This window comes from Orussus abietinus, unplaced genomic scaffold (genome assembly GCF_000612105.2).
Source record: "Orussus abietinus isolate OABI.00-Male unplaced genomic scaffold, Oabi_2.0 scaffold197, whole genome shotgun sequence".
NCBI lineage: Eukaryota > Metazoa > Arthropoda > Insecta > Hymenoptera > Orussidae > Orussus > Orussus abietinus.
In genome coordinates this window covers 77,432-102,846 of record NW_019394407.1, presented here as the reverse complement: position 1 = coordinate 102,846, position 25,415 = coordinate 77,432, and the positions used below count along the sequence as shown (strand labels likewise).

The following is a 25,415-nucleotide window of genomic DNA, read 5'->3' as shown; positions in this document are numbered from 1 at the left end:
CCGGCGGTGGTTATTTGCGACCGCGCACTCGAGTGATAAGGGACGAGTTATCCTTATCCTTTATTTTTTTATATATATATATATACCGAAGGTACAGAGTGGATGGTCCTGCCAATTTTTGTTTCTTAATCTCCGTTTAACTTTCGTTTAACTTTCTCGGTGAAAGTTTCAAATGATTGATGAAATCACCAGCTTTTGCGGAAAGGTTTAAAAAATATTTTCAGGCTTTGTGTGTATGTAGAATGACCCTTTCATATCGCCTTAAACGCATGAACACACGCGACACAAAAGTTCCTAATCAGTCCTGTGGTCATCGGGAAACTCTACCTAGACTAGAAGTATCCGTGGGAAATGATGCATAGGAATAAAAAATATACATTCGTCGTATCGAGAGCACTGCCATTCGAACAAACGACTCTAGGGAAAGGCGCTCGAGGAGGCTCTCTACCTCGCTTCTGTTAGAAATAATTACTAATCGTTGGCTGCCGCGTTCGAATGTAACAACAAAAACCGGCAGTCCAGGGTGGGCTCGACGACATCTCTAGGACGGAGCAGTCTGCGATTAGTTGGACGAGATGCGAACTCTCTCGTAAGCACCTTTGAGAAATTGATCTGCGTGGCATTAGCGCGTCATCGGCTTTCCTTCTAGAATAACCTCGAGGCCTTTTCCGACTTCCTAGACGTCGCGGGGTTCGTGAGGTTCCGGAAGTCGCTCCCAGGTCGGCTCGACGTCCCAGATCTCGCGGGCGTACTCTTCGATCGTCCGGTCCGACGAGAACTTCCCAGAAGACGCTATGTTGTGGATCGTCATCTCCACCCACTTGTTCTCGTCCTGTGGGAGATGAGAGAGTTCAAGTGAAACTCCCGAGGTCAATCCCTACGAAAGGGTCACTCCACCCGGATGGAAATTCAGTTACCTGGTAGACCTGGCTGACTCGTTCCTGCGTTTTGATATAACTCTCGTAGTCCGCCAGGAGGAAGAATCTATCCCACTTGAGGAGGACATCGGCGATGTCCTTGAACTCGTCAGGGTTGTTCGGGCTGAAGAACCCTCCTTGGATCTGGTCTATGCACTGTTTGGCCTCCGGCAATCTGTTGTAGTAATCGTAGGCGTTGTAACCCTTTTTTTTGAGCTCCTCCACCTCGTCCACGGTCATGCCGAAGATGAAGATGTTCTCCTCGCCCATCTCTTCGGCCATCTCCACGTTGGCGCCGTCTAGGGTACCGATGGTGAGGGCGCCGTTCAACTGGAGAAAAGATATTCATCATCCGCTTGGAGATAATCTACAAGGAGTATTACGGTGATTAAGGTGAAGTGAAACACCTCGAGGAACTTGGTCGACGTCGATAAAGATTTTTCTAAATGCCTACGTTGCCGACGTTGGTTTTTATATCGACAGCTGGGTCGAATTATATTGGGTATTGTACCAAATGGCAAACTCCACCTGTCGTTTTCGTACAGTAATTATAAAGAAATCCAAGTAAAACCCCAGAAATCCTCTGGATTCGTGCTTTCTGAGGCCCTAATTGACTGCAGAGGGACCCCCTGCGCCATCTGTGATTTCCAGGACAATTAAATCTGACCTCCGAGACCTCGTATTCCCATCGTTTTGGCATACAAGCGCAAACAACACTTGTTTTGCCTTTATTTCAGTTAGTAGTTAGTAGTTCACCCCCTTGAGGGGGTGCAACATTGCTGAACAATATTGTGTTGTCACCGTCCTTATACAAAATACGTTTATGCAAAGTTTCGTCGAAATCCTTCCACTGCTCCTACGAAAAATATTTAAAAACCGATTTTTCGCTAAACTGGGGGGTTGTTTCACCCCTTAATTGTGGACCATTGCAGATATAAAAAAAACACGTGTCTCTTAGATTTTTGTGTTCTTCAACATATATGAAACTCAATAAGATCGGAGGCGGACACTTGGGAATGTTCCCTTGTTAGATGATCAGGAGTGATGTGTCAAAGTTTCGGACAGTTTGGTCTAATGCCCTTAAAAAAAAAGTGTTGTATTCGCATCGACTGATCTGAAGAGTGTTTCACTTCACCCTAAACGTGCAGGGAGCCTCACCATGAACTTCATGTTTCCAGTTCCAGACGCTTCGGTACCAGCGGTGGATATTTGCTGGCTGAGGTCAGCCGCGGGAATGATCTTCTCCGCCAGGGTCACTCTGTAATTCTCTATGAAGATCACCTTCAGCTTGTCGCCCACTATCGGGTCGTTGTTGACGACATTAGCTACGCTGCAGATCAGCTTAATGATCTTCTTGGCGAGGAGATAACCTGGCGCGGCCTTGCCGCCGATCATGATTGTTCTGGGAACAACCGGAGCAGAGGGATCCCTCTTGATTCTGTTGTACAGAGTTATGATGTGCAGGCAGTTCAGTAGCTGCCGTTTGTACTCGTGGATGCGCTTCACCTGTGACGAGGACATACGCGTGAACATATAAAGTAGAACTCGAAACTATGTAAGATCTATATCTTCTAAACGGATAAGTCTCCGTAATGGCTCTCTTCACCTGGATGTCGAAAATCGACGCCGGGTTAATTTTAACACCGTACTCCTCTTCCAGCATTTCGGCGACTCGCATCTTGTTTTCCTGCTTCACTTTGATGATGCTCCGCTGGAACGCGGGATCCTTGGCGAACTTCTTCAGCAGCTGAAGCTGCTCCAGGTGAACCGTCCATTCATCTCCTATTGTCTAAAGAGAAGGCGAGGCGTTACTTCATACAAAACCCAAAAGATAATAACGCTTTCGTATCACCTTGGAGGTACAAGGCTCAAGAAATTTACCTGCTCGATAAGATCCGAGAGATTCGGGTTGCAAAGGAGCAGCCACCTCCTAGGAGTGATCCCGTTCGTTTTATTCTGGAACTTTTCCGGGCTCAGCTCGTAGAAATCGCGGAATCTAAAATGGATATATTGTGTATCATGAATGCGCCTCTCCTTAAGGTGAAGTGAAACACGTCGAGGAACTTGGTAGACGTCGATAAAGATTTTTCTAAATGCCTACGTTGCCGACGTTGGTTATTATATCGACAGCTGGGTCGAATTATATTGGGTATTGTACCAAATGGAATACTCCACCTGTCGTTTTCCTACAATAATTATAAAGAAATCCAAGTAAAACTCCAGAAATCCTCTGAATTTGTGCTTTCTGGGGCCCTAATTGACTGCAGAGGGACCCCCTGCGCCATTTGTGATTTCCAGGTCAATTAAATTTTCACTCCGAGACCTCGTATTACCATCGTTTTGGCATACAAGCGCATACAACACTTTTTTTTGCCTTTACCCCGTTCAAATGCGAGTTTATCGATTACCAGAGTGTTCTAAATTCTCGTCAAATTGTCCTGACCCTTTCGATTCTCATATCAGAGCCTTCGATAATTGTATATCGATTGAAATATGAGAACTCGACGCCATTTTGAAGGGTGTTTCACTTCACCTTAATTCATGCCCAAAGTTTTCCTGCTAAACCCTTCTTGCCGGGATAACGTCGCAACTTACACCGTGGCCTTCAGGATCTCGGAATGGATACGCGCAACTCCGTTTATGGCGTGGCTTCCGACGATGGAGAGATGGGCCATGTTCACTCGCTTCTCCCCGTCTTCTTCTATGAGCGACATCCGGCGGAGGCGATCGAGGTCCCCTGGATACTTGGCCTTCACTTCCTCGAGGTGGAAATGATTGATGTCGTAAATGATCTGCAAATGTCTGGGCAGAATGTACCCCAACATGCTCGTTGGCCAGCGTTCCAGGGCCTCAGGAAGAACCGTGTGGTTCGTGTAAGCGCACGTTCTCACTGTAAGATCCCACGCCTATAAAACGAATAAGCAACGTCAATCTTCATTAAAACAAATCAACTTGAATGCTTAATGATTTAAGGTGAAGTGAAACACGCCGAGGAACTTGATCGACGTCGATGAAGATTTTTCTAAATGCCTACGTTGCCGACGTTGGTTTTTATATCGAAAGCTGTACCGAATTATATTGGGTATTGTACCAAATGGCATACTCCACCTGTCGTTTTCCTACAATAATTATAAAGAAATCCAAGTAAAAGTCCAGAAATCCTCTGGATTCGTGATTTCTGGGGCCCTAATTGACTGCAGAGGGACCCCCTGCGTCATCTGTGATTTCCAGGCCAATTAGATTTTCACTCCGAGACCTCGTATTACCATCGTTTTAGCATAGAACCGCATACAACACTTTTTTTGCCTTTATCCCGTTCAAATGCGAGTTTATCGATTACCAGAGTGTTCTAAATTGTCGTAAAATTGTCCCGACCCTTTCGATTCTCATATCAGAGCCTTCGATAATAGTATATTGATCGAAATATGAGAGCTTGACGCCATTTTGGTTCTGGTCTGGAGTGAGTTAAAAAATGTAGTTTGAAAAATCCAAATTTTCAATGTGTCAGGACAATTTCTAGATAATTAGGAAGTGTCAAAGTTTCGGACAGTTTGGTCTAATACCCTTAAAAAAAAGTGTTGTATTAGTGTCGACTGATTTGAAGGGTGTTTCACTTCACCTTAAGGTGTTCTGAAAGGTTCATTATATATATGTAAGGTATTTATAAATCCTTATGTATATTTTTAATTTCTCTTCCCGCGCACCTTTTCCCAAGGAAGGCCTTCGATGTCGACGAAGATCCTCATGAGCTCAGGAATGGCCAAAGAGGGATGCGTGTCGTTGAGCTGGATGGCGACTTTGTCCGGGAAGGCCTCGAAATCCGTTCTGTGATGTTCCTTCGAGCCAAACTTGCTGGACTTGTAACGCCGAATGATATCCTGCAAGGTGGCCGCGACCATGAAGTACTCCTGCTTGAGTCGTAGCTCCTTTCCCTCGAAGAAGTTGTCGTTGGGGTACAGCACCCGGGTGATGCTCTCTGCCAAGTTACGGTCTATGACTGCCTGAATGTAGTCTCCATCGTTGACTGAAACATTCCGATGAATTAACACTTAACATTTAACAAGAACCTTACCAAGGGGATGTGAAAGTGGCATCCGCGGGGACAATTGTTTATAATACTTTTTTCTTATTAATAATACATTTCTTGTTTATAATACTTTTCTTCTAACAGGCATACCGAATAGTTTCAAACTTCAAAGCTACCAAACCCTCGAAATTCACGTTCGACGCCACTTTAACATCACCGTAAGAACCTTGATTTTACGCGGAAGATAAACAAAAAATTATAACAATAAGACACCTTTTGTTATCGAGACTCGTCTCGCTGAAAGATTTCAGCTAATAGGATTAATTTACTTCTAAGTTTAAGTATCCTAAACTTACAGAACTTAAAGTTAAACTCGATCGGCGATTTGGCCGACCACAGTCTCAGCGTGTTCACCACGTTGTTCTTGTATCCAGGAATGGGACTATCATAAGGCATGGCGAACACGACCTGGAAATAAATAAAAAATTTCAGTTTATACCGCTGGACGCGAACGCTCAAGGTGATACGAAAGTGGCGTTTATTTATAAACATATTTCATTTTTTTTCCACAAAAAATGAAATCTCGCGAGCTGCAGGATCCTTATCAGGACCTCCATAATCACGCGTCAAAGTGTCAATTTTTTCAGTGCAGCTCAGTGCGGTCATAAAAGTTGTATAAATATTTTCACTCCGATATAAATATACATATATTGCCCTTTCATAACACCTTGAATTCTAGACAGTGGGCCAGAGAACAATCGGACGAACATGAGTGTTCTGCCATTTCTTTCCCTCGGGGGTGTCGACGACGTTGCCGTAGAAATTGACCGGAAGCATGAATTCGGGTCGGGCCTTTTCCCAGGGATTTCCATATCTCAGCCAATCGTCGGGTTCCTCGACCTGTTCCCCGTTCTTAATCTTCTGGGCGAAGATTCCATATTCATACCGAATCCCATAACCATAAGCCGGCAAGCCAAGGGTCGCCATGCTGTCCAGGAAACAGGCAGCCAGTCTGCCCAAACCTCCATTTCCAAGTCCTGCGTCCTCTTCGAGTTCCTCGAGCTCCTCGATGTTCAGACCCATCTAGGAAAATTACTTTTTTTTATTCCATTTTATTATTCGGCTGGTTTCACAATCATGCCATTGTTTTAATTGAAATTTCTTTTTCCTTAACTTACAAGGGAGGTACCTAAGGTGTCCTTCGATTTTGTTCATTTTTAAATATGTTATAGAGGACTAAAATCTAAGGGACGCGTGTTTTTTTTTTTTATCGACGGATAAACACTTTTAGGGGGTGAAATCAGGCTTCAAGGTTGGCCGTGCAAGGGGGTGAGTTTGCTATTTCATTTAGAAGCACTCGACCGATTTTCATGAAACAACCGTCAAAATGTAGGGAATGAAGAATTATGAAACATGCATTTGGAATTCTTCGAAAAAATTCATTTTTAAAGGGTGAGCCACCCCTTTGAATACTTCTTTTACCCCTTATGCGAGCAGTAATTGTTCTACCTAAATGAAACTTTTTTTTTATTGTTCTGGTCTATAAATTAACCAAGTTTCAATTAGATCCTTGTTAGTTAAGTTTTCTTTACCTGATACAAAGCTTCGTCACAGGTTCCTTGGATCCCCAGATTAATCATGGTATTTTGCAGGGTCCTGCCCATGTAGTACTCCAGGGATAGGTAGTAAACCCTCTGAAAAAAAGAAAAAAAAAAAGAAAAATAGAGAAAGGAACATTGAAGTCAGAGAGAAATACAAGGCGACCGATATCGGTAATTCTACCGTCAATTATCCCTTATCAGTCCAAGAATATTAGAAGAGTATAAGAAGTTGGTAGTAGTTGGAATGATAAGGGTTAAAGTGCAACTCATGTTTTCAGCTTCATTTTTTTACTTTTCAACCTCCTTTCATATAAAGAAGTTTATATGAAATTGGCGTTCCTTATTTCATGTTTGGCGAAAGGAGTAAATCGAATTTTTTCATTTACAGGTGGATCGCCATTTTGGTATGAGAATCTTGTATTCTTGTAAAAAAAAAAAAGAAATAAAAATGGAATTTCGCGACTTTGTTCAAAAACGTGTATTTTGTGGCTTCATAAAAACAAATAGTTTTGCTACTTCGTTCGAAAATGAGGACTCTGCGATTTCGGTAGAAGATGAGTCTTCTAAATATAATTACGTATAGATCGTTCAACTCTATTACTCGGTTTATGACCACGGGAAAATAAGTGAAGACCCATGCAAGATGACTCGGAAATAAACCTTTCAAGTTCCACGGGACGTCGATTAAAAATAAACCCAGCTCCTCGTCGGTTATATTTAAGGTGAAGTGAAACACGTCGAGGAACTTGATTGTCGTTGATGAAGAAGATTTTTCTAAGTGCCTACGTTGCCGACGTTGGTTTTTATATCGACAGCTGGGTCGAATTATATTGGGTATTGTACCAAATGGCATACTCCACCTGTCGTTTTCGTACAGTAATTATAAAGAAATCGAAGTAAAACTCCAGAAATCCTCTGGATTCGTGCTTTCTGGGGCCCTAATTGACTGCAAAGGGACCCCCTGCGCCATCTGTGATTTCCAAGTCAATTAAATCTTCACTCCGAGACATCGTATTACCATCGTTTTGGCATACAAGCGCAAACAACACTTTTTTTTGCCTTTTCTCTGGTTCGTTCGATCGCGTTAACTCGACATTGAGCCCCGATAAAAAATGCGAACCGAGATCCATCCAGTGCTAACGTTTCAACTACGATTTCTTTTTTTTGCTCCTTACTAATCAAAGTTAGATAATTACAGAAGAAATATCGCGCGAGCTGGATCGAAGCGGAATCTTGACAGAAAAATAATTAACAAGACCCTCCGATAAAAATTCCTGCTTCTAATGTAGTCCTCTGTTTTGTCTGAAATTAATTTACGATAACATGGCTGATAAGTTCGTCGAGCGAACGTTTTATATTTTCCACATCAAAGTACCGTATGTGTTAATGAAAATTAATTCTGCCAATATATCTAAGGGAATTGAAGGTATGAACACGTTTTTTCGGTTGCAATGTTAGCATAGGAAACTATTAATATGTATAACAAAAAAAAAATACAACACGGAGTTCCTGTGCCCGTTGCTTATAAGAATGATTACAGCAGATCACGGTAATTATATTAAGAACGAAGCGGAAAACCACCAAACGTGAGACCGTGACCAGCCAGACTCGGATTTAAATTTGGCACGGATTTCAAGTGCAGGCTATCTTATATACACGTGTCAGCTCTGACAAATCAAGTCACGCGTAAATGGTAAACACGAAATAAAACTCATGGACGTGCTTCGACATTGTATAGTCAAATTAATACCGACGTAAACAAGAGTGCTTCTTACCAAATTAATAACGTCACATCCTATTAACGGACCGGATCGCGTTGTTTTAATTCCATTGGCTTAATATTAATTATCGGAATTAAAAGAACGGAATATTAATTGCCTTACTAACGATTACTGAAATGAAACGGACGGAACCTGTTAACCATTGACTACATAAAATGCATCTGAAAGAAAGAAAAATGAATTTACAGTAATAAGAACGATTGTCAGGTGGTGCGAGAAGTCTATTAAAATATTACACTCACATGTACGATGACAAACAAGAGATATGTACGCGTGTGGAAGATGGGACGGCGAAAGGGCAACAAGGAATATTTTTCACTTACTTTGGGGTCTTTCTCATAATAGTACTGCTGGGTGCGAATCCATCTCGAGACGAGATTGTCCTTGACGCTGTGGGCCAAGGCCATGAAGTAGTCGCGGTTCGTCGCGACATTCCGGTCCTTCACCAGGGTGTAGTGCAAGTGCCTGTTGAAAGTCTTCTTGAAGTTGGTGACATTCGAGACGTCGACGATCCCGCGCACCGAGATCTGCTTCCTCTTCTCATGATCCACGTCTTCGGAAGACATTTCGTGGCTTAATCGGTTGTTTTTCTCAAAGAAAGGGAAATCACCGACTGTCGCGGACAACGCACCTCTCAGTCCGGCTCGTAAGGAGCGAATGCCGGTCACTGCCGAGAGCAGGGACGGCGGTCACCTTAGGCCAAGGTCGCGCATGCGCAAAGCGCCACGCGGGGCGACCGACCAATCAGAGAGCAGCGCGAATTTTTGAACGGCCCAAACGCGCCGTTGGCCCGCGGCTGGGGAATTAACGGTTTCATTTGAATATTTTAGTAATATTACTACATCTCCATCGTACTTAATCCGGGATTTATCGAATCCGGACCCAGTAAATCCGAATTTAATCGTCGAGTCGCTCAGGATCGAATTTGCGTATTTATTAATACGATGGATGTAATTATTAATTCGATCCCGAGGGTCTCGATCGACACGAAAGGAGAAACTCGGATTATTCCAGTTTATTGCGTGTACAGAGAACAGCGCCAATTCCTCAGAACTATAATGAGGACTTCGTTTATTTGTTTTAGAGACAGTTAACGTTCTATTAGAAATTCAGGTTTTCAAGGACATTGCGAAGCAGCGGAAATGACGATTAGGATGAAGATATTTTCGGTTGGATATTCGCCTTTAATCTGACGCGACTAGCCGCCGCCATCTTGGGGCCGTTCTCCAGTTTAACTGAATTTTGGATTCGATAGGACGGTTTAATGTTGCTCAGGAGTCTTCCCTTGATTCAATTATAGTTAAACCGAGAAATAAATAAAAAATAACCATGAACTTTATTGATGTTTGTATACTGTCATTTAGTTATTGTCGAAGGAGGTTTCGAGGTTTGAATCTCGCGCTCCGGAAAGCGGATTATCGATTGTTACCTTCGAAGCGGAACCGAGCGAAGAGTGACGCCCCTAGCGGCGGCTTTTCCAGTTGAAATTTCTTTCTCGAGGGAACCTCGTTTTTCGGCAAGTCGTATTTCGGTCATATCTCCTTTCAAGGTAAAGTCTGCGACATTTATTCGCTAGTCCCAATACCGTTTTGCATTTAATTGGCACTATCCTGACCCGAGGGTCGGACATTTTTGAGAGTCTCCTTGGTTTTTTTTTTTCAGAAAATACGCAATTATGGGCGTGGATGTGGAAGTTCTCTCGCCTGGAGATGGTAATTATTTGCTGGCCTCGCACACGGCACGCACATTCGTTATTCCTCTACTCTTGCTATTTCGGTGGAGGTATTTTTGGACATCGTCAAATCCAAATCGTGTATAACCTGCGTGTTAATCAATGTTCACGGTAGCCTGCTTACATTAGTTGATAACTACTTTTTGTGTATACTGTCCTGTCTGTAGCGACAGACGTTTTGAAAGAGTTCGATGTTACGAAACAAATCTGGGAAAATGAAGCCAAAATGCGAATTATGCAATTCATACTCCAGTGGATATTTCAGACGTCGCACTTTCTCGTAGTCTGTTATAATTTAAGCATTCTTGACACATGTTCCAAGCTGTCGATGTAGAGTATGCATCCGTTGAATTGTTTTTGAGAATATTCTTCTCCGTTTAATTGCTAATTTTTTATCTAGGCCAAACTTATCCGAAGACTGGACAAACGGTTGTTGTCCACTATACAGGTAAATATTCTGAACATCAGTTAATTATTTAATAAAAAATGTTACGTCTATGAAACGGTTATAATTAACTGTGTGTGATTTGGTTTAGGTTCCCTCGACAATGGGAAGAAATTTGACTCCAGTAGGGATCGTGGAGTGCCTTTTAAATTCAAAATTGGTAAAGGCGAGGTGATCAAGGGCTGGGACCAAGGTGTTGCCCAGATGTGCGTCGGCGAACGTGCTAGACTAACTTGTTCCCCAGATTTCGCTTACGGGAGCCGAGGCCACCCTGGCGTATATCCTTTAATATTGAATAACATTTAATATTCCTTAATATATAGATTTTCAGACGAAGCTAAATATTTTGGTATTCTAGCATTAGTTCCTCGTAAAAGAATTTTACGTTTCAATTGATAACTATATTAACCTTGACAAAGACACACTATTCCACCAAATGCAGTTCTCATTTTCGACGTGGAGCTCCTGAAGGTAGAGCCTTGAAACGCTGTCAAGCATGCACCAAATCAACCAAACGACTTCGTCTCAACACCCAACAGTTAATGATGCCTTCAATTTTCTTACCTAACTACACAACCTTAATTTAGGTAGTCGTTGTACACATGGCACATTTATAGCAATTCTTAATTCAATCGCTCCATCATGATGTGTGGAGCGTAACTTCGCTAGAATTAAAGGTGAAGGAGCAGCAAGCGAATCGTATTTCGCTTTTTGATAAAACAGTTTTGATATGCAGTTCAGAATTGAGCCCTGCTGTGGGAAGAGTACAGCAGGTTAGAAAAAATCCTCCGAGGTACTTTATATTTATGTACGACCCTAACTATGGGGCATGCATTTAACTAGTTGTTGATACGAAACGTGCATTTAGTGAGCGGTTGAATTACAGCAACACTTCTAAACGTTCGAACATCCATGTTCATTTCAATTACTTGATGTCTGATAATTCGTCACTTATTCTGTACAAAATTCTTGAAGGTACACAATTGTCCATGTAACAGGATCAAACTTAATAAATAATTTGCTCTGTCACGAATCAAGGAGTAAACAGATATATTCTTCAGCTCTCGACAGTGCGTTTATTTATTTCTGCTTGTAGACGAGTTTCGATTTAAAGTATTCATCTCGTGTTAACAATATTGCTTGGTGTCTCGTATTCGATACATGTGTGATATAAGTCAAGCATAAAGAACCTTCACAGTAGTCAAGGGTTCGGCAACGTAAAGATCAAGGCGGTTGTCAAGCGGATTAATTGTCAATTTTGGGAAACTGTAAAAAAAGACAAGGAATATAAACTCCGACTTACAAGATACTAACCTATATAAATATAAATATAAATATAAATATGCATATAATTTATATATATAAAAAAAACCGAGTTTAGGTGACAGCCAACCTAAATAAACAACAGTCAATAATTTAAAAGTCTCTCCGTGCGTTCAAAAAACATAATTTCGATCAAACAGGAAATACCTCATTCTAGGTAACAATTACGGAATACAATTATGTACAACGATACAATATTCTTTTGAAAACAAGTCGACATACTTTTCGTTTTTACAATTCCTGGAATCTCTATATTTATAAGTTCGTTCAGGTACCGAATAAAAAGCATAGAGATTGAATTTGACTAAATTACATATCGTTGCAGATCGTTTAACGAGTTTTTACGATTACTTCAGCCAGTAAGGTAGCGTTTAGTTAGCCAAACCGAAGTGGCAGTAAGGTTTCCTCACCAGAAGCAACTACGAAAAGTGACCTAACGCAATAAATAAACGAAACAATTAAACAAGCCTACAGGTAAGTTAGAACTCAGTAAACGAACAATTCTGGAAAGTGGATTTCGTAAGCTGGGGTCTGATTTGGTTTGATGTCCGTCGGCAGGACAGCAGCTTGCCTGGGATCCACCGACAATGTACTGAATATCTCCGAGAGTTTATTCTGAAGAACATCGTGCTGAAATGACAAACCACATAATTCACAGAATTAATAACAATAGGGGAGATTGGAGGATAACATTTTCGAAAAGTCTTGAAAGTTGAGGTTACCTTCGGTTGGGTCTTGTCGACTAGTTCTTTGAACGGAGCATTTCTGAAAAATTGTGAAAGCTCCATTCGTTTCTCCTCCTCCACTACTTGGTTGTTATTGTTCTCTGTTAGTATCCTCTTCATACTTTCGAAAGTCAGTTCTTCTCCAGGTAATTTCTAAAATAGTTATTAATAAAAATAGGACAGTTTTTAATAATCGTTATTAACGAGCAGAATAATTAGTAGGGAACACAGGGACTAAACAGGGATGGAACTAACGAGGTTCAGCGAAGCATCAAGTGGCCTGACAACATTGCCGGAACATCTTTGGCTTCCGAAACTAGCCAGACTAAGGGTGTCCCAACTTGGACTGGACTCCGTAGCCCACAGTTTAAAAATCTATCATTAAATGAGAACTTAACAAAAAAAAAAACGCTCATGCACACATGCCCTAAGTTATAATAATAGCAACTGTAATTTTAAATTTTTCAAGGACTTGCAACATTAAAAACAACGGATCGTACCTTCTGAACTCCAGGAGAAGAGCTGGCGCTGTCAAGTTCTGTGCCTGCGTTGATGTCAGCCAGTGAATTCCTACCAGCGCTGTCAACCCAGGAGTGCCTACGGCATTGTTATAATTTATAATATAACCATTCAAGATTTTATTCTATATGACTGTAGGCATCGATGAGTACCTATGTTGAAGGGAAGTACTACTATAACCAGACCCCTGCTGTAGTTTACCAGTGTCGAGGCCAGCAGCATTCAAACACTCCGTAACCACTGTTTGGTCCACCAACAATGGTGGAGGCACACGAGAAGGCAAATCACTATCGTATCTTGACTGCAAGTCTGGCAAGAGGTGTGGGGTTTCCTTGCGACGAGCCTCTATAATCTGTCCAAAAAGAATTAAATAATAATACATCGCAGTCAGACTGCATCCTGTCAAAAGGCATATAAAAAAGTACCATAATTTACCTTATTGGCGTAATCCTTGAGAGAGTTTATATTGCAAATGTAGGCGATGAGGGCTAGTAGGCTTATCACAACAGTGTGAAGATTGAATTTTAGAGAAATACCAATCTGACCACTAGTCAGTGCCAGATCTTGCAGACTCAGCACTAGTCTTAGCAACTCTAGAACCGTTTCTTCGGAAGCTAACTCCACGACAAGTAGAGCTAGGGTTGTATAAACTGCCTCGACGTTGTCCACTGTGTTGCTCGGGAGCTCTAGGGACTCGTATAGGGCCAGGTAAATTTCTGGACCGTGCTTGCGGATGAATATGACATCTGGTCTGGAGGACTTTCCGACAATGACGTCCAAGTTCGATACGTTTACGCTGTGACGATTGATTTAATTTTCAGATAATGTAACGAATGAATTATTAATGAATTAACTTACGTCGGCTTGGAGAGTTTGGGAATGTTGTGATGTCGATCGATAAGGGTGTGAAGGATCTTCTGAACCAGGAGTCTCACTTCTGCGTCAGGGGCTAACGACATTCTCAACAGTGGCTCCAAGAAGCTTGGTGGGAATGTTGTGTTGAAGTGGATGGTTTTATATTTCGTGCCAACCTAGATGTTGATGTAGGAATAAAATTGCCAGATAAAATAATGAAGTGTCGGTTCAGTCAGTTTTAACGATTTTTCAAGAATTCCCATGAAAGGGAGGTACCTTAAGGAGCGACTTTAAAAGAATACTTTGAAGGAGAACGTCTCCCTTTCCAACGGAGACTATGCGATCCGGTTGACTATACGAGACTTTACTCATGATGAACATCATGATCTCGATTTTCTGGTAATCAGGAAGATGGTTGGCAAATTCTCCCAAAGTGTTGATAAGAGCTTCTTGATACAATTGCTCATCATTGGCGGTCGATTGATTTCTCGTCACGCTTATTCTCAGGTGTGAAAGCAGCGAATTAATGATTTCCAACACTGATGGACCTAGGATATTTAATTGAAAGATTAATTATAGGAATGATGTATGTAGACGGTATAGCCAATGCATGATCACTTACCAACACTTTCACCTGCTGCGATGGAGATGATCTTTGAAAGAGTGTCGGCGATGCTTGTTCGAATCTTTGGAGAGGATTTGGAGTGATCGTCAAGGTGGGTCATCAGAGCTTCGACAACGGTGTAGGAATATTGAGACTGAAAATAGCGTGTGTGAAACTCGAGATAATTTCCATAGATGGATTAAAATGCATTTGTAACTAACCTGAATAGAAAACATAATTATCCTAAATGTATGAATAGCAAAATAATTCGGAACCCACAGTTGATGATTATCTAAGTGTCTGAAATACAAAACAATGCATTTAATTGGGTACGATTCACAATGAATTGTAGCTGAATATTTTGTCAAATTTTCACAATTTCTGTACCTCAGTACTGGTCGAATGACGCATCTAATGTGGCCGAAGGATGCTCGACCGACGAGTTCGCGCATACAGGTTTCTGCAAATTGAGGAGGATCTGTCCGTTCCTCCACCGGGTTTTCAGGTGTTGCATTTTCTTTATCCGAGTGTCTGTTAGAAAAATGGGAATACTCTTCAGATTTTGCCTTTTGAGACAATTAGGGATTTATTTACTTACCTAGCATTCTGCATATTATACAATAGCGAAGGTACAATTTTGTCCATATGTACAGATTCCCAAATATTCTCTACTAGATCATCGGATAAAGTTTTTCTTACGACACCCTGAAATGAAAAATTATAGTTAATACATATCAATTGTAGTAAATTGAAATATAAGGATTGTACAAATAAAAGGATAACGTTAGATTTTACCAACCTGCAACCCCTGTATGCCCGCGAGTCGAATCTGCTTGCGGATTGCCAGGTCGTTGTGATTGGAGTGGCACATTGCAGAGTACTTTGATACAAAGAAATCGTAACGTGTGTGATAAGACGGCGTATCCTCCTCGATGTTGGCAAATCTGACAAACTGGAAGAAGCAAGCATTTTGTTCAACTGCATTAAACGCTTTGTATACTCTGTACATTGCATCAAAGTGACGTGCTAGGTAGCGAAATAATGCAAGCTCGTTTTACAGTCTGCTTAGATGAGTTAGACGACAATAATTACCATGCAGACAAAATCAATCAATGACAGAGATATGAGACTATACTATACTTACTGACTGCGTTGCCAGAATTTGTAGCTGCGGTTCCGTGGATTCCAATAACTTCTGTACCATCTTTAAAAAACTTTCTACAAAAAGATTCAACGTCTGAGCATGACAAGCAACCAGCAGCTGATCCATCGCTTCCATAGCGATGATCACGAAACCATTTCGACGCCTGTCAGAAGATCGAAATACCATTAATTTACAATGCAGTTTCTTTGCTATTTCGTTTCAGTAATCCGATGGTCCCATGCAACGAGCAAATGAAAGAAGCGAATGTCATTCTTTCGTGTACCTATAAATATCCCTCGAAGCTCTCTGGAATAAGTATTCTCCTATTCGATCCAACTTCTCGGGGCTGCTCAACGAGTAGAACGTCAGCTTTTCCATATTGTTTTTAACCAATCCATCCTGCGGGAGGCATACAATACTCTTGTCAGTTATCTGTTCCCAGCTTTGTCAATTGTGTCAGTAATCAATATTCATAGCAAAGATGTTCAATACCTGTGGGTTGACAGGGAATATATTGTCCACCAGTCTCTTGTATCTCGGCCTTAACGCGGAACAGCACCAGCAACAACCTAGAACAGAACAAAACCCGTTCAGTAATAAACAAAGCAGATACTCCGTGAACGACAATGAGGACGCGTCGAAACAATGAATCTGAAGTAAGAATAAAAGGCCTTTACCGAACATCTCGCTAGAAGTATTTCTGACAATTCCGAGCTCTTTCCGAAAATACCCTGTAGCGCTTTCAGATCGAGATAATCGATAGTCTCGAAAGGTCAGCCTATCGAGTATCGAAAAAGACCGCGAAAATTGAATTAACCTCGAGGTAACGTCGATCATGTGTCATGACTCGCAAAAGGTCATGAAACTGGAAATACCCCGGGACTATAACTTAAAAGGATAGAATATTGAATATCCTTTCACCAACGGTTTATTAACAATGATTTTATTCACATTAAATTAATCCATTCGGTGAATTGTTCCGATAAAATCTACCGTTTGAGGCGAGAAACCTGATTTTCAATTTCTCTCAAAGAGTGACTTTGAAACGGATTGAAATTAAGGAACAAAAATTACAAGTATTAAATAATATCCCGATGAATTTACAAATAACCGTCGTTTTCACGTTGCAACGTTTAAATGAAGTTACGCCGAAGCGACGCCTTCACAAGCATCGGGAGAAAGCCGTTCTAAGACTTCGAAAATCAATAAATCTGAATTTCTGTGCGGCATTCCAACAGTAGAATGTGATATGCCCAGCGTTATTAAATCTTCGAGAATTTCGAGCATAACCGAACCGAGAATTTAAAAATCACTATAGAATTTAATCGTCGGTTATATTATTCAGTTAATAAAAAGCAGTAAAAACTCTACACAAGCCACTCTAGCTAAGACCTGGAACTTAAATATTTCTAAGAGCAAATTTTACATCGTCCTAATACTGTCATAATATGTTTGTAAAATGTCAGAGTTGCAGTAAATACGGTTATGTTATTTCAACCCGATCCCCATGTTCCCATTTTATTGATTAACGCGAACATTGACTTAGAAGGAGAAAGATTGATTCGCGGGTTAGACGGGGGCAACGACTCGGAAAATCGTTGGAGTCCGCAGCGCCCCTAGCGGTCGGAACGAGAAGCGGCCGTGATAAAAGTTAGCCTACCGGTATTTCGAAAACCGATCCCTCTATTTTCTTCATTCTTAACCGATTCGACGAACAGCAAAAAGGGAGACTACTTACATCCAGGATCGGTACACTTTCTGACGACGGATTCAAAGACATCGGGCCCGTCGGCCTCGAAGCAACATTTGATGATCGCCATGCCGGACGTCATCGGTCCTCTCTCTCCCTCGCGCCTCGGCGGGTTGGGTCCGTCTCTCTCTCTCCCCTGGGATTTTTCGAGATAGCATCGACGCGACCAGGGTTGGGTAATCACGCGGGAAGAGCTCCTCCCCGTTTACAAGAAAACACCGGGGTCCCGGCTAACCTCATTTCATCGGAAGTGTACGAAAATGTTGATTAAAAATAATCTAAGCTCCTACACGTCCTCCTTAAACGATTTCAAAATATCCAGCAGAAAGCGACATAACCTTCCCTCGCTCCTCGACAAGGGGATACTTTAAATAGTTCCTAGTTTAATTATTTATTCAAAGGGAAGGGGACGAGTCGCGAATTGAATTACAAAATTGGCTGGAGAAGGGGAAAAGGGAGATACGCAGAAGAGGGAATTTCGGATAAAATTATCGGCGAATCTCGGATTTTCATCATTTCTCGGGCGGGGAAATTGTTGGTGGAAATTGGTACTGTGCTCGGGAACAACTGTCTAATACTCGGAATATTCGACGTACCCAACCCTGTTCGCTGCCTGTGCTCTACTGACCCGCATAGCACGCGGCAACCCCGGCCACCCTTCGCTCCGCCTTGATGACGTCACGACTCGTCGGGGCGCGTGTGCCAGTCTTCAGGGTCACGTCGGAGCGAGAGGAGCGCACGCGCGGTCGCACGTGTCCCAGGGGGAATTCTGGACTGAGAAAAGGACTCTTATTCTAACTTAGATTAAGGGCGCTCAGAACTCCTGCGAGCAGGGTTGGGTAATTCCGCATTTTTCGAGGCTTTCTACGTATATTACGTAAACAAAGTACTTTACCATAGAAAAAAATCGTAGAAAATCAGTAAATTACGTTTCCAATATGAAAAATGCCGTAGACGGTGCCCGTGAAATTTGATTTTCAACAAAAAAAATTTTTCTTTATTTTAGAGTAGAACGAAGGACACATTTTTCCTGAAAAATGAAATTTCAAGAGCACTGAGAGCACAATAACCCTTTCGTATCACCTTAAGGTGAAGTGAAACACGTTGAGGAACTTGATCAATGTTGGTAAAGAAGATTTTTCACTTCACTTCACCTTAAGGAGGATGGAGAAGCACAGGACCCATGTAATACGGGCTTAATAATGGCCCCCGATGAGTGGACAGGAGTGGGCCTATCGAGTTCACCCGCGAGCTTGGTCGCTCCAAAGATGGCGAGGACATCGAACAAGTGACGTCACCAAACGCCCACCCGATTTGCGCTTTCGAATGATAATTATTCCTGCCGGAGACAAAGAACTTCTCTGAACGCGAGAAACGTGCAGAAAGTGACGTAAACCATCAGGTGCCAGTGGTTCCAAGATTTCCAAATCGAAACCGAAGAATAAAAAACCAGGGAAAGGCCGAAAAAACTGATATACCAAGACCTATTAAGAAGAAAGCTGCACTCAATGGTCTCATCGTGTTACTGATAATTTCATTAAGGAGTTATGAAATTATACATGTATCTCAAGAAAATAAAAAAAATATTCACTCACATGACCACAGGTTTAAAGTTTTATTTTATTTATTACATTTGTTACATTACATTTTATTTATTTATTATATTTACATTTGATGAAAAGTTTCATTCTGATGTTTTAATATGTATTGAGAATGACCCTTTCATATCACCTTAATACCGATTTTCATAATGACGAGGACAGAGTCGGTAATTATACTTGTCTCGTCATGCGATCAAAGTTGATGGAGTTATTAAGAAGAAAGCTGCACTCAATGGTCTCATCGTGTTACTGATAATTCCATTAAGGAGTTATGAAATTGTATATGTATCTCAAAAAATTAAAAAAATATTCACTCATATGACAACAGTTTAAAGTTTTATTTTAATAAAAAGTAAAGAGTAAAAAGCTAGCGAAATACGTAGCTGTTTTCAAAAATATGCATTTTACACAAAATGGCATAGATTTGAAAGGAAAGATACGTATTTTGCCCTAAATTTCGTTAATTAATGTTGCATAAAAAACGCGAATATCAATTGAACATTGAAAAAACCATACGTATTTCGCTAGATAGACATATCACGAATAAAATAAAAAAATAATCAAGACGATTGATTGAAAATTGGCGGAGCTAGAGTGGCCACCGATTTTTAAAATGCAATTTTAAGAAAAACGCGTTTAAAATATAAACGCGTAAAAATTTGTTTGATTTTTTGAAAATTTCAAAGTGGTATAACCCCTTAAGGAGTTATGAAATTGTATATGTATCTCAAGAAAATAAAAAAAATATTCACTCGTATGACCACAGGTTTAGTTTTATTTTATTTAGTGCGCCCAGTTTGGAGAAAAGTTTCATTCTGATGTTTTGATATGTATTGAGAATGACCCTTTCATATCACCTTAATACCGATTTTCATAATGGCGAGGACAGAGTCGGTAATTATACTTGTCTCGCCATGCTATCAAAGTTGATGGAGCCATGGCGATTGCACATTTTTCTCCCAAGATATGACTTAGCGACAGGCTCACCCGAGATCCGACCCTCGTTTGGAAAGATCTCAGGTGAGAATCTCTCTCGGTATCTTATCCAGCACTTGGTAATGCTCGTCGATGAAGATCCCAAGGATAAGGTGCTCATCTTGGTCCGCGTGGTTTTAATTTCAGTCCCCTTATCCCGACTTGGATCTACACTAATTCCGGTATCGATTACTCGTGTAAGGGTCTACCAACGAGTATATCGATATCGGTCCGATGTTATTTACCGGGTGCTGATAAGCAATCGGTATAAATGACCGAGAAAATGCGCTCTCAATTGAATCGTCGCAACGACGATTTTCGGCAACGACATGTCTCGACAGACTAACAAGATTTTCTCAATTACATCGTCAACGTGTCTTGCACTTGCACTTGCAGTTGCAGCCGAGGGTGAGTGTCGCCAAGCGATGCATTAATGCACCTCGTTACACCTGCTCCAAATTGCGGAATATTAATTAGAAATGGACGCGCGGGCGTGTACGTGAATTCATTTAAATTGTTCGAAAGCCTCGCTGATAAAAAACGCGCCAGCCTTAAGGTGAAGTGAAACCCCCTTCAAATCAGTCGATTCGAATACACTATTCTACCAAAGGTGTAAAGACACCGTTTAAAATTTTAACTTGAAATTATTTTCAAAGTTTAATAATGTTTTGAGTTTTCGTATAATAATTGTTAAATTTATTTACCGGTATCATTTTCCTCCAGCTCATCAAAACCTTTTGGTCGAAATAGGTATACACAAAATCGCGGTAGAAATAGTGTTAAGAGTATTAGACCAAACTGTCCGAAACGTTGACACATCACTCCTGATCATCTAAGAATTGTTCTGACACATTCAAAATTTGGATTTTTGAAAAAAATGTATTAGGGTGTCCCATAAGTTCCTTCCGCATCGTGTATTCATGTCCTATGAAAAAAAGGGAAGAAACTTATGGGACAACCTAATATTAACTTAGCCCAGACCAGAATCAAAATGGCGTCGAGCTCTCATATTTCGATCAATATACAATTATCGAAGGCTCTGATATGAGAAACTAAAGGGCCAGGACAATTTTACGACAATTTAGAACACTCTGGTAATCGATAAACTCGCATTTGAATGGGATAAAGACAAAAAAAGTGTTGTATGCGCTTCTATGCCAAAACGATGGGAATACGAGGTCTCGGAGTGAAAATTTAATTGACCTGGAAATCACAGATGGCGCAGGGGGTCCCTCTGCAGTCAATTAGGGCCTCAGAAACCATGAATCCAGAGGATTTGTGGTGTTTTACTTCGATTTCTTTATAATTATTGTAGGAAAACGACAGGTGGAGTATGCCATTTGGTACAATACCCAATATAATTCGACACAGCTGTCGATATAAAAACCAACGTCGGCAACGTAGGCATTTAGAAAAATCTCCTTTATCGACGTGTATCAACTTCCTCGAGGTGTTTCACTTCACCTTAATTACTTTTTTATAAACAGGGACATCAAGGGGACCGCCAACGCGTCTCATCGGAGGGATCAGTGCCGATATCGGTGAATTTCCTTACCAAGCATCTCTTAGACTGAAAGGCGGACATTTTTGTGGGGGATCGATCATCACGACAAGACACGTATTAACGGCTGCGCACTGCATCATCGACTTCCTGTCAACCGGGTCTGACTTGACGGGGTTGACAGTGGTGACAGGTATTTTTTAAAGGGAATCTCTACGCGCGAACTCGTGGGCGCATGTTGGAGAATTATAGGGAAGATGGGCTGGGGTCGGTAGAAAAGGAAAAAGGGAAAGAGATCGCTAATGCAATACGTTCATTCCTGGTCGTAGGAACTAACAGTCTGGCCCGTGGTGGGACGACTCATGCGGTCGGTAAGTACTCGTACCATAAAGACTACGCCGGAGGGCCTTCCAACATGTGGCGCAACGACGTGGCTGTCTTGACGGTGAGTACGTTAAGGTGAAGTGAAACCCCCTTCAAATCAGTCGATTCGAATACAACACTTTTTTTTAAGGGTATTAGACCAACTGTCCGAAACTTTGACATATCACTCCTGATCATCTAAGAATTGTCCTGACGCATTCAAAATTTGGATTTTTCAAAACAATTTTTTAACTCAGCCCAGGCCAGAACCAAAATGGCGTCGAGCTCTCATATTTCGATCAATATACAATTATCGAAGGCTCTGATATGAGAATCGAAAGGGTCAGGACAATTTTACGACAATTTAGAACACTCTGGTAATCGATAAATTCGCATTTGAACGGGATAATGGCAAAAAAAGTGTTGCATGTGCTTCTATGTCAAAACGACGGGAATACGAGGTCTCGGAATGAAAATTTAAGGTGAAGTGAAACCTCCTTCAAATCAGTCGATTCGAATACAACACTTTTTTTTAAGGGTATTAGACCAACTGTCCGAAACATTGACACGTCACTCCTGATCATCTAAGAATTGTCCTGACACATTCAAAATTTGGATTTAGAAAAAAAGATTTGTACGAAAACGACATGTCGAGTATGCCATTTGGTACAATACCGAATATAATTCGACCCAGCTGTCAACATAAAAACGAACGTCGACAACGTAGGCATTTAGAAAAATCTTTTTTATCGACGTCAATCAAGTTCCTCGACGTGTTTCACTTCACCTTAAGGCGTTATGAAAGCGTCATTCTATAAAAATATGTATAAAATTTATCTGGATGCACCGTAAAAAAAATCTTCTTGCTTCTGGTCCAGGATAAATACAACATTTTATTTGAAACAATGAAATTTCACGAGTTTCAAGAGCTTCGTCAGGACCTCCATAATCACGTATTGAATTTTAAAATTATTCAGCGCACCCGGTTTGGGAAAAAGTGTGATTTTAATTCATATAATAAAATTTCCCGAGTTTCAAGACCTTCGCCAGGACATCCATGATCACGTATTGAATTTTCTTTATATATATATTTTTATATATTTTTTTTTTGTCGCGAAACTCTAACGAGTTTCTTAATTATTCGGCGCACCCGGTTTGGGAAAAACTGTCAATTCAATTAAATGAATAAATGACATAACATTCAATTAATAAATATTTTCATACATGTAGAATGACCCTTTCATAAGACCTTAATCCCCATTTAATTCCAGCTGGCCAAAGAAATAGAAGTAACGACCGAACAATCGCCCATTTCACTGCCAGATGAAGATGTTCCCTGGGGTGAGACAGGTGTGGTCAGTGGCTGGGGTCTCACCGTCTACCCTGGCAATTCTTTCCCAACAATTCTGCAAAAATCCAACGTGACGTTTATCCAGCAATCGGAGTGCAGCCGACATCACCCCGGCATTATAACCTCCCAGATCTGCGCGATGCAGAAATACGGTGTAGGTACCTGCAACGTAAGTTTTACCGACAATTCCATGTAGGGAATTTTTTTCCATCTGTCCTCATACTATACATTACACATGCTCACATCTATTTACCTAGGGATATGTACACGGAGAGAAAAAGGTAGTTATAATTACTACATGCGAAGATAACCGGCCGAATTTTAGGATTTTACTAGGATTTGGAAAAAGGCTGATAAAAACCAAACGAAAAGTAATATTTACATAATTCAAAAAGTAGGGTATTAAGGATAAAACAGAGAATAAAACAGTGACGCTAATTTTTCTATATTCATTGAAAATGACATAAATAACAAAGGTATATGTGATAAAAAAAAAGAGAAAAATTCAGTTCTCCGTTTCAAAACGTAATTGCACATAGGAAAGGTCATCGTTTTATCATAAATTTATATAGACCGTTTATTGCAAAGTATATACTTTAAATTTCCAATATATTTTCTAACAAAATAAGTGATATTGCACAAGAAACATAAAAGGACAAGAAATTGTAGTTACATCTACAATAATTGTTTTTAAGGTAACAACGATACTTTGCCCTGCGAGCATGTGTAATGATTAGAATATTATTTTTCTGCGTGTAAATATGTACATTAGGTTGCACAGTATATACTGTAAATTTCTAATGTATTTTTTAACAAAATAAGTGATATTGCACAAGAAACATAAAAGGACAAAAAATTGTAATTACATCTACAATAATTGTTGTTAAGGTAACAACGATACTTTGACCCGCGAGCATATGTAATGATTAGAATATTATTTTTCTGCGTGTAAATATGTACATTAGGTTGCACAGTATATACTGTAAATTTCCAATGTATTTTTTAACAAAATAAGTGATATTGCACAAGAAACATAAAAGGACAAGAAATTGTAGTTACATTTACAATAATTGTTGTTAAGGTAACAACGATACTTTGACCCGCGAGCATATGTAATGATTAGAATATTATTTTTCTGCGTGTAAATATGTACATTAGGAGTTGAATTTTTTATTCTTCATTTTAGGGCGACAGTGGGGGTCCCTTGGTGTATGGAGACACCGTCGTGGGGATAGTGTCCTGGGGTAGAAATTGTGCCCTTGGTGTTCCCGATGTCTACACGAAGGTCTATTCTCATCGGGAATACATCCGACAGATCGTGGACAGGATTTAGAATCGCAAGGTGCACTTTCTCAGGCTATTCTCGATTGCTTTAACGAATTAATCTCTGGTAGGTTCGTTGGTGAGGTTTCCTATCCCTGGCGTCGATTTGCCGGGGTCAAGTCATCCATCGCGCCGGTAATAGAGCCGATCCGCCGGGAAAATAGATTCCCGTCTCCGCAACCGTTGAGCAGGTGCAACTCACCTGTAATTGCGCCTGAGAAACCTCGTAAAAGATAGCCGGCTAATTTCAGCGAGGAAGAGATTTTCCTCCCAGAAATCCCACCGAGGATGACGGCGTTTTAAGGTGAAGTGAAACACCTTTCAGATCAGTCGATACGAATACAACACTTTTTTTTTAACGGAATTAGATCAAACTGTCCGAAACTTTGACACGTCACTCCTGATCATCTAAGAATTGTCCTGACACAATGAAAGTTTGGATTTTTGGAAAAAATTTGTTAACAGCCCAGAACAGAATCAAAATGGCGTCGAGTTCTCATATTTCGATCGATATATAATTACCGAAGGCTCTGAAATGAGAATCGAAAGGGTAAGGACAATTTTACGACAATTTAGAACACTCTGGTAATCGATAAACTCGCATTTGAACGGGATAAAGGCAAAAAAAGTGTTGTATGCGCTTCTATGCTAAGACGATGGGAATACGAGGTCTTGGCGTGAAAATTTAATTGACCTGGAAATCACAGATGGCGCAGGGGGTCCCTCCGCAGTCAATTAGGGCCCCAGAAAGCATGAATCCAGAGGATTTCTGGAGTTTTACTTCGATTTCTTTATAATTATTGTACGAAAACGACAGGTGGAGTATGCCATTTGGTACAATACCCAATATAATTCGACCAAGCTGTCGATATAAAAAC

The 25,415-nt window shown here is 40.8% G+C and overlaps 4 protein-coding genes across 4 annotated transcripts; 2 read left to right on the top strand and 2 right to left on the bottom strand.

Annotated features, from left to right (window-relative positions):
• Nucleotides 1-13: 13 nt before the first annotated feature.
• LOC105695052 (glycogen phosphorylase) lies at nucleotides 14-8,992 on the bottom strand. The gene is made up of 11 exons (XM_012416289.1): nucleotides 8,650-8,992; nucleotides 6,537-6,638; nucleotides 5,713-6,027; nucleotides 5,301-5,412; nucleotides 4,622-4,941; nucleotides 3,513-3,823; nucleotides 2,799-2,913; nucleotides 2,524-2,706; nucleotides 2,076-2,423; nucleotides 918-1,247; nucleotides 14-832 (listed from the first exon to the last, which is right to left on the bottom strand). The coding sequence occupies exons 1-11, from the start codon at nucleotides 8,890-8,892 to the stop codon at nucleotides 677-679; spliced, it is 2,535 nt and encodes an 844-aa protein (XP_012271712.1). The 5' UTR covers nucleotides 8,893-8,992; the 3' UTR covers nucleotides 14-676.
• A 777-nt stretch (nucleotides 8,993-9,769) lies between these two features.
• On the top strand, nucleotides 9,770-11,536 carry LOC105695046 (12 kDa FK506-binding protein). Its single transcript, XM_012416275.2, has 5 exons — nucleotides 9,770-9,875; nucleotides 9,989-10,038; nucleotides 10,459-10,506; nucleotides 10,595-10,781; nucleotides 10,929-11,536. The coding sequence occupies exons 2-5, from the start codon at nucleotides 10,002-10,004 to the stop codon at nucleotides 10,984-10,986; spliced, it is 330 nt and encodes a 109-aa protein (XP_012271698.1). The 5' UTR covers nucleotides 9,770-9,875; nucleotides 9,989-10,001; the 3' UTR covers nucleotides 10,987-11,536.
• A 23-nt stretch (nucleotides 11,537-11,559) lies between these two features.
• Nucleotides 11,560-16,413, bottom strand: LOC105695038 (protein EFR3 homolog cmp44E). Its single transcript, XM_012416263.2, has 17 exons — nucleotides 16,351-16,413; nucleotides 16,166-16,242; nucleotides 15,957-16,072; nucleotides 15,674-15,836; nucleotides 15,329-15,481; nucleotides 15,128-15,234; nucleotides 14,917-15,060; nucleotides 14,751-14,829; nucleotides 14,548-14,683; nucleotides 14,202-14,473; nucleotides 13,929-14,101; nucleotides 13,506-13,866; nucleotides 13,223-13,422; nucleotides 13,052-13,148; nucleotides 12,549-12,704; nucleotides 12,326-12,456; nucleotides 11,560-11,769 (listed from the first exon to the last, which is right to left on the bottom strand). Exons 1-17 carry the CDS (start codon nucleotides 16,355-16,357, stop codon nucleotides 11,679-11,681), a joined length of 2,463 nt encoding a protein of 820 aa, XP_012271686.1. The 5' UTR covers nucleotides 16,358-16,413; the 3' UTR covers nucleotides 11,560-11,678.
• Nucleotides 16,414-20,320: 3,907 nt separating this feature from the next.
• On the top strand, nucleotides 20,321-24,856 carry LOC105694641 (chymotrypsin-1). Its single transcript, XM_012415511.2, has 5 exons — nucleotides 20,321-20,407; nucleotides 21,487-21,693; nucleotides 21,830-21,945; nucleotides 23,135-23,383; nucleotides 24,401-24,856. The coding sequence occupies exons 1-5, from the start codon at nucleotides 20,329-20,331 to the stop codon at nucleotides 24,545-24,547; spliced, it is 798 nt and encodes a 265-aa protein (XP_012270934.1). The 5' UTR covers nucleotides 20,321-20,328; the 3' UTR covers nucleotides 24,548-24,856.
• The last annotated feature ends 559 nt before the right edge of the window (nucleotides 24,857-25,415 follow it).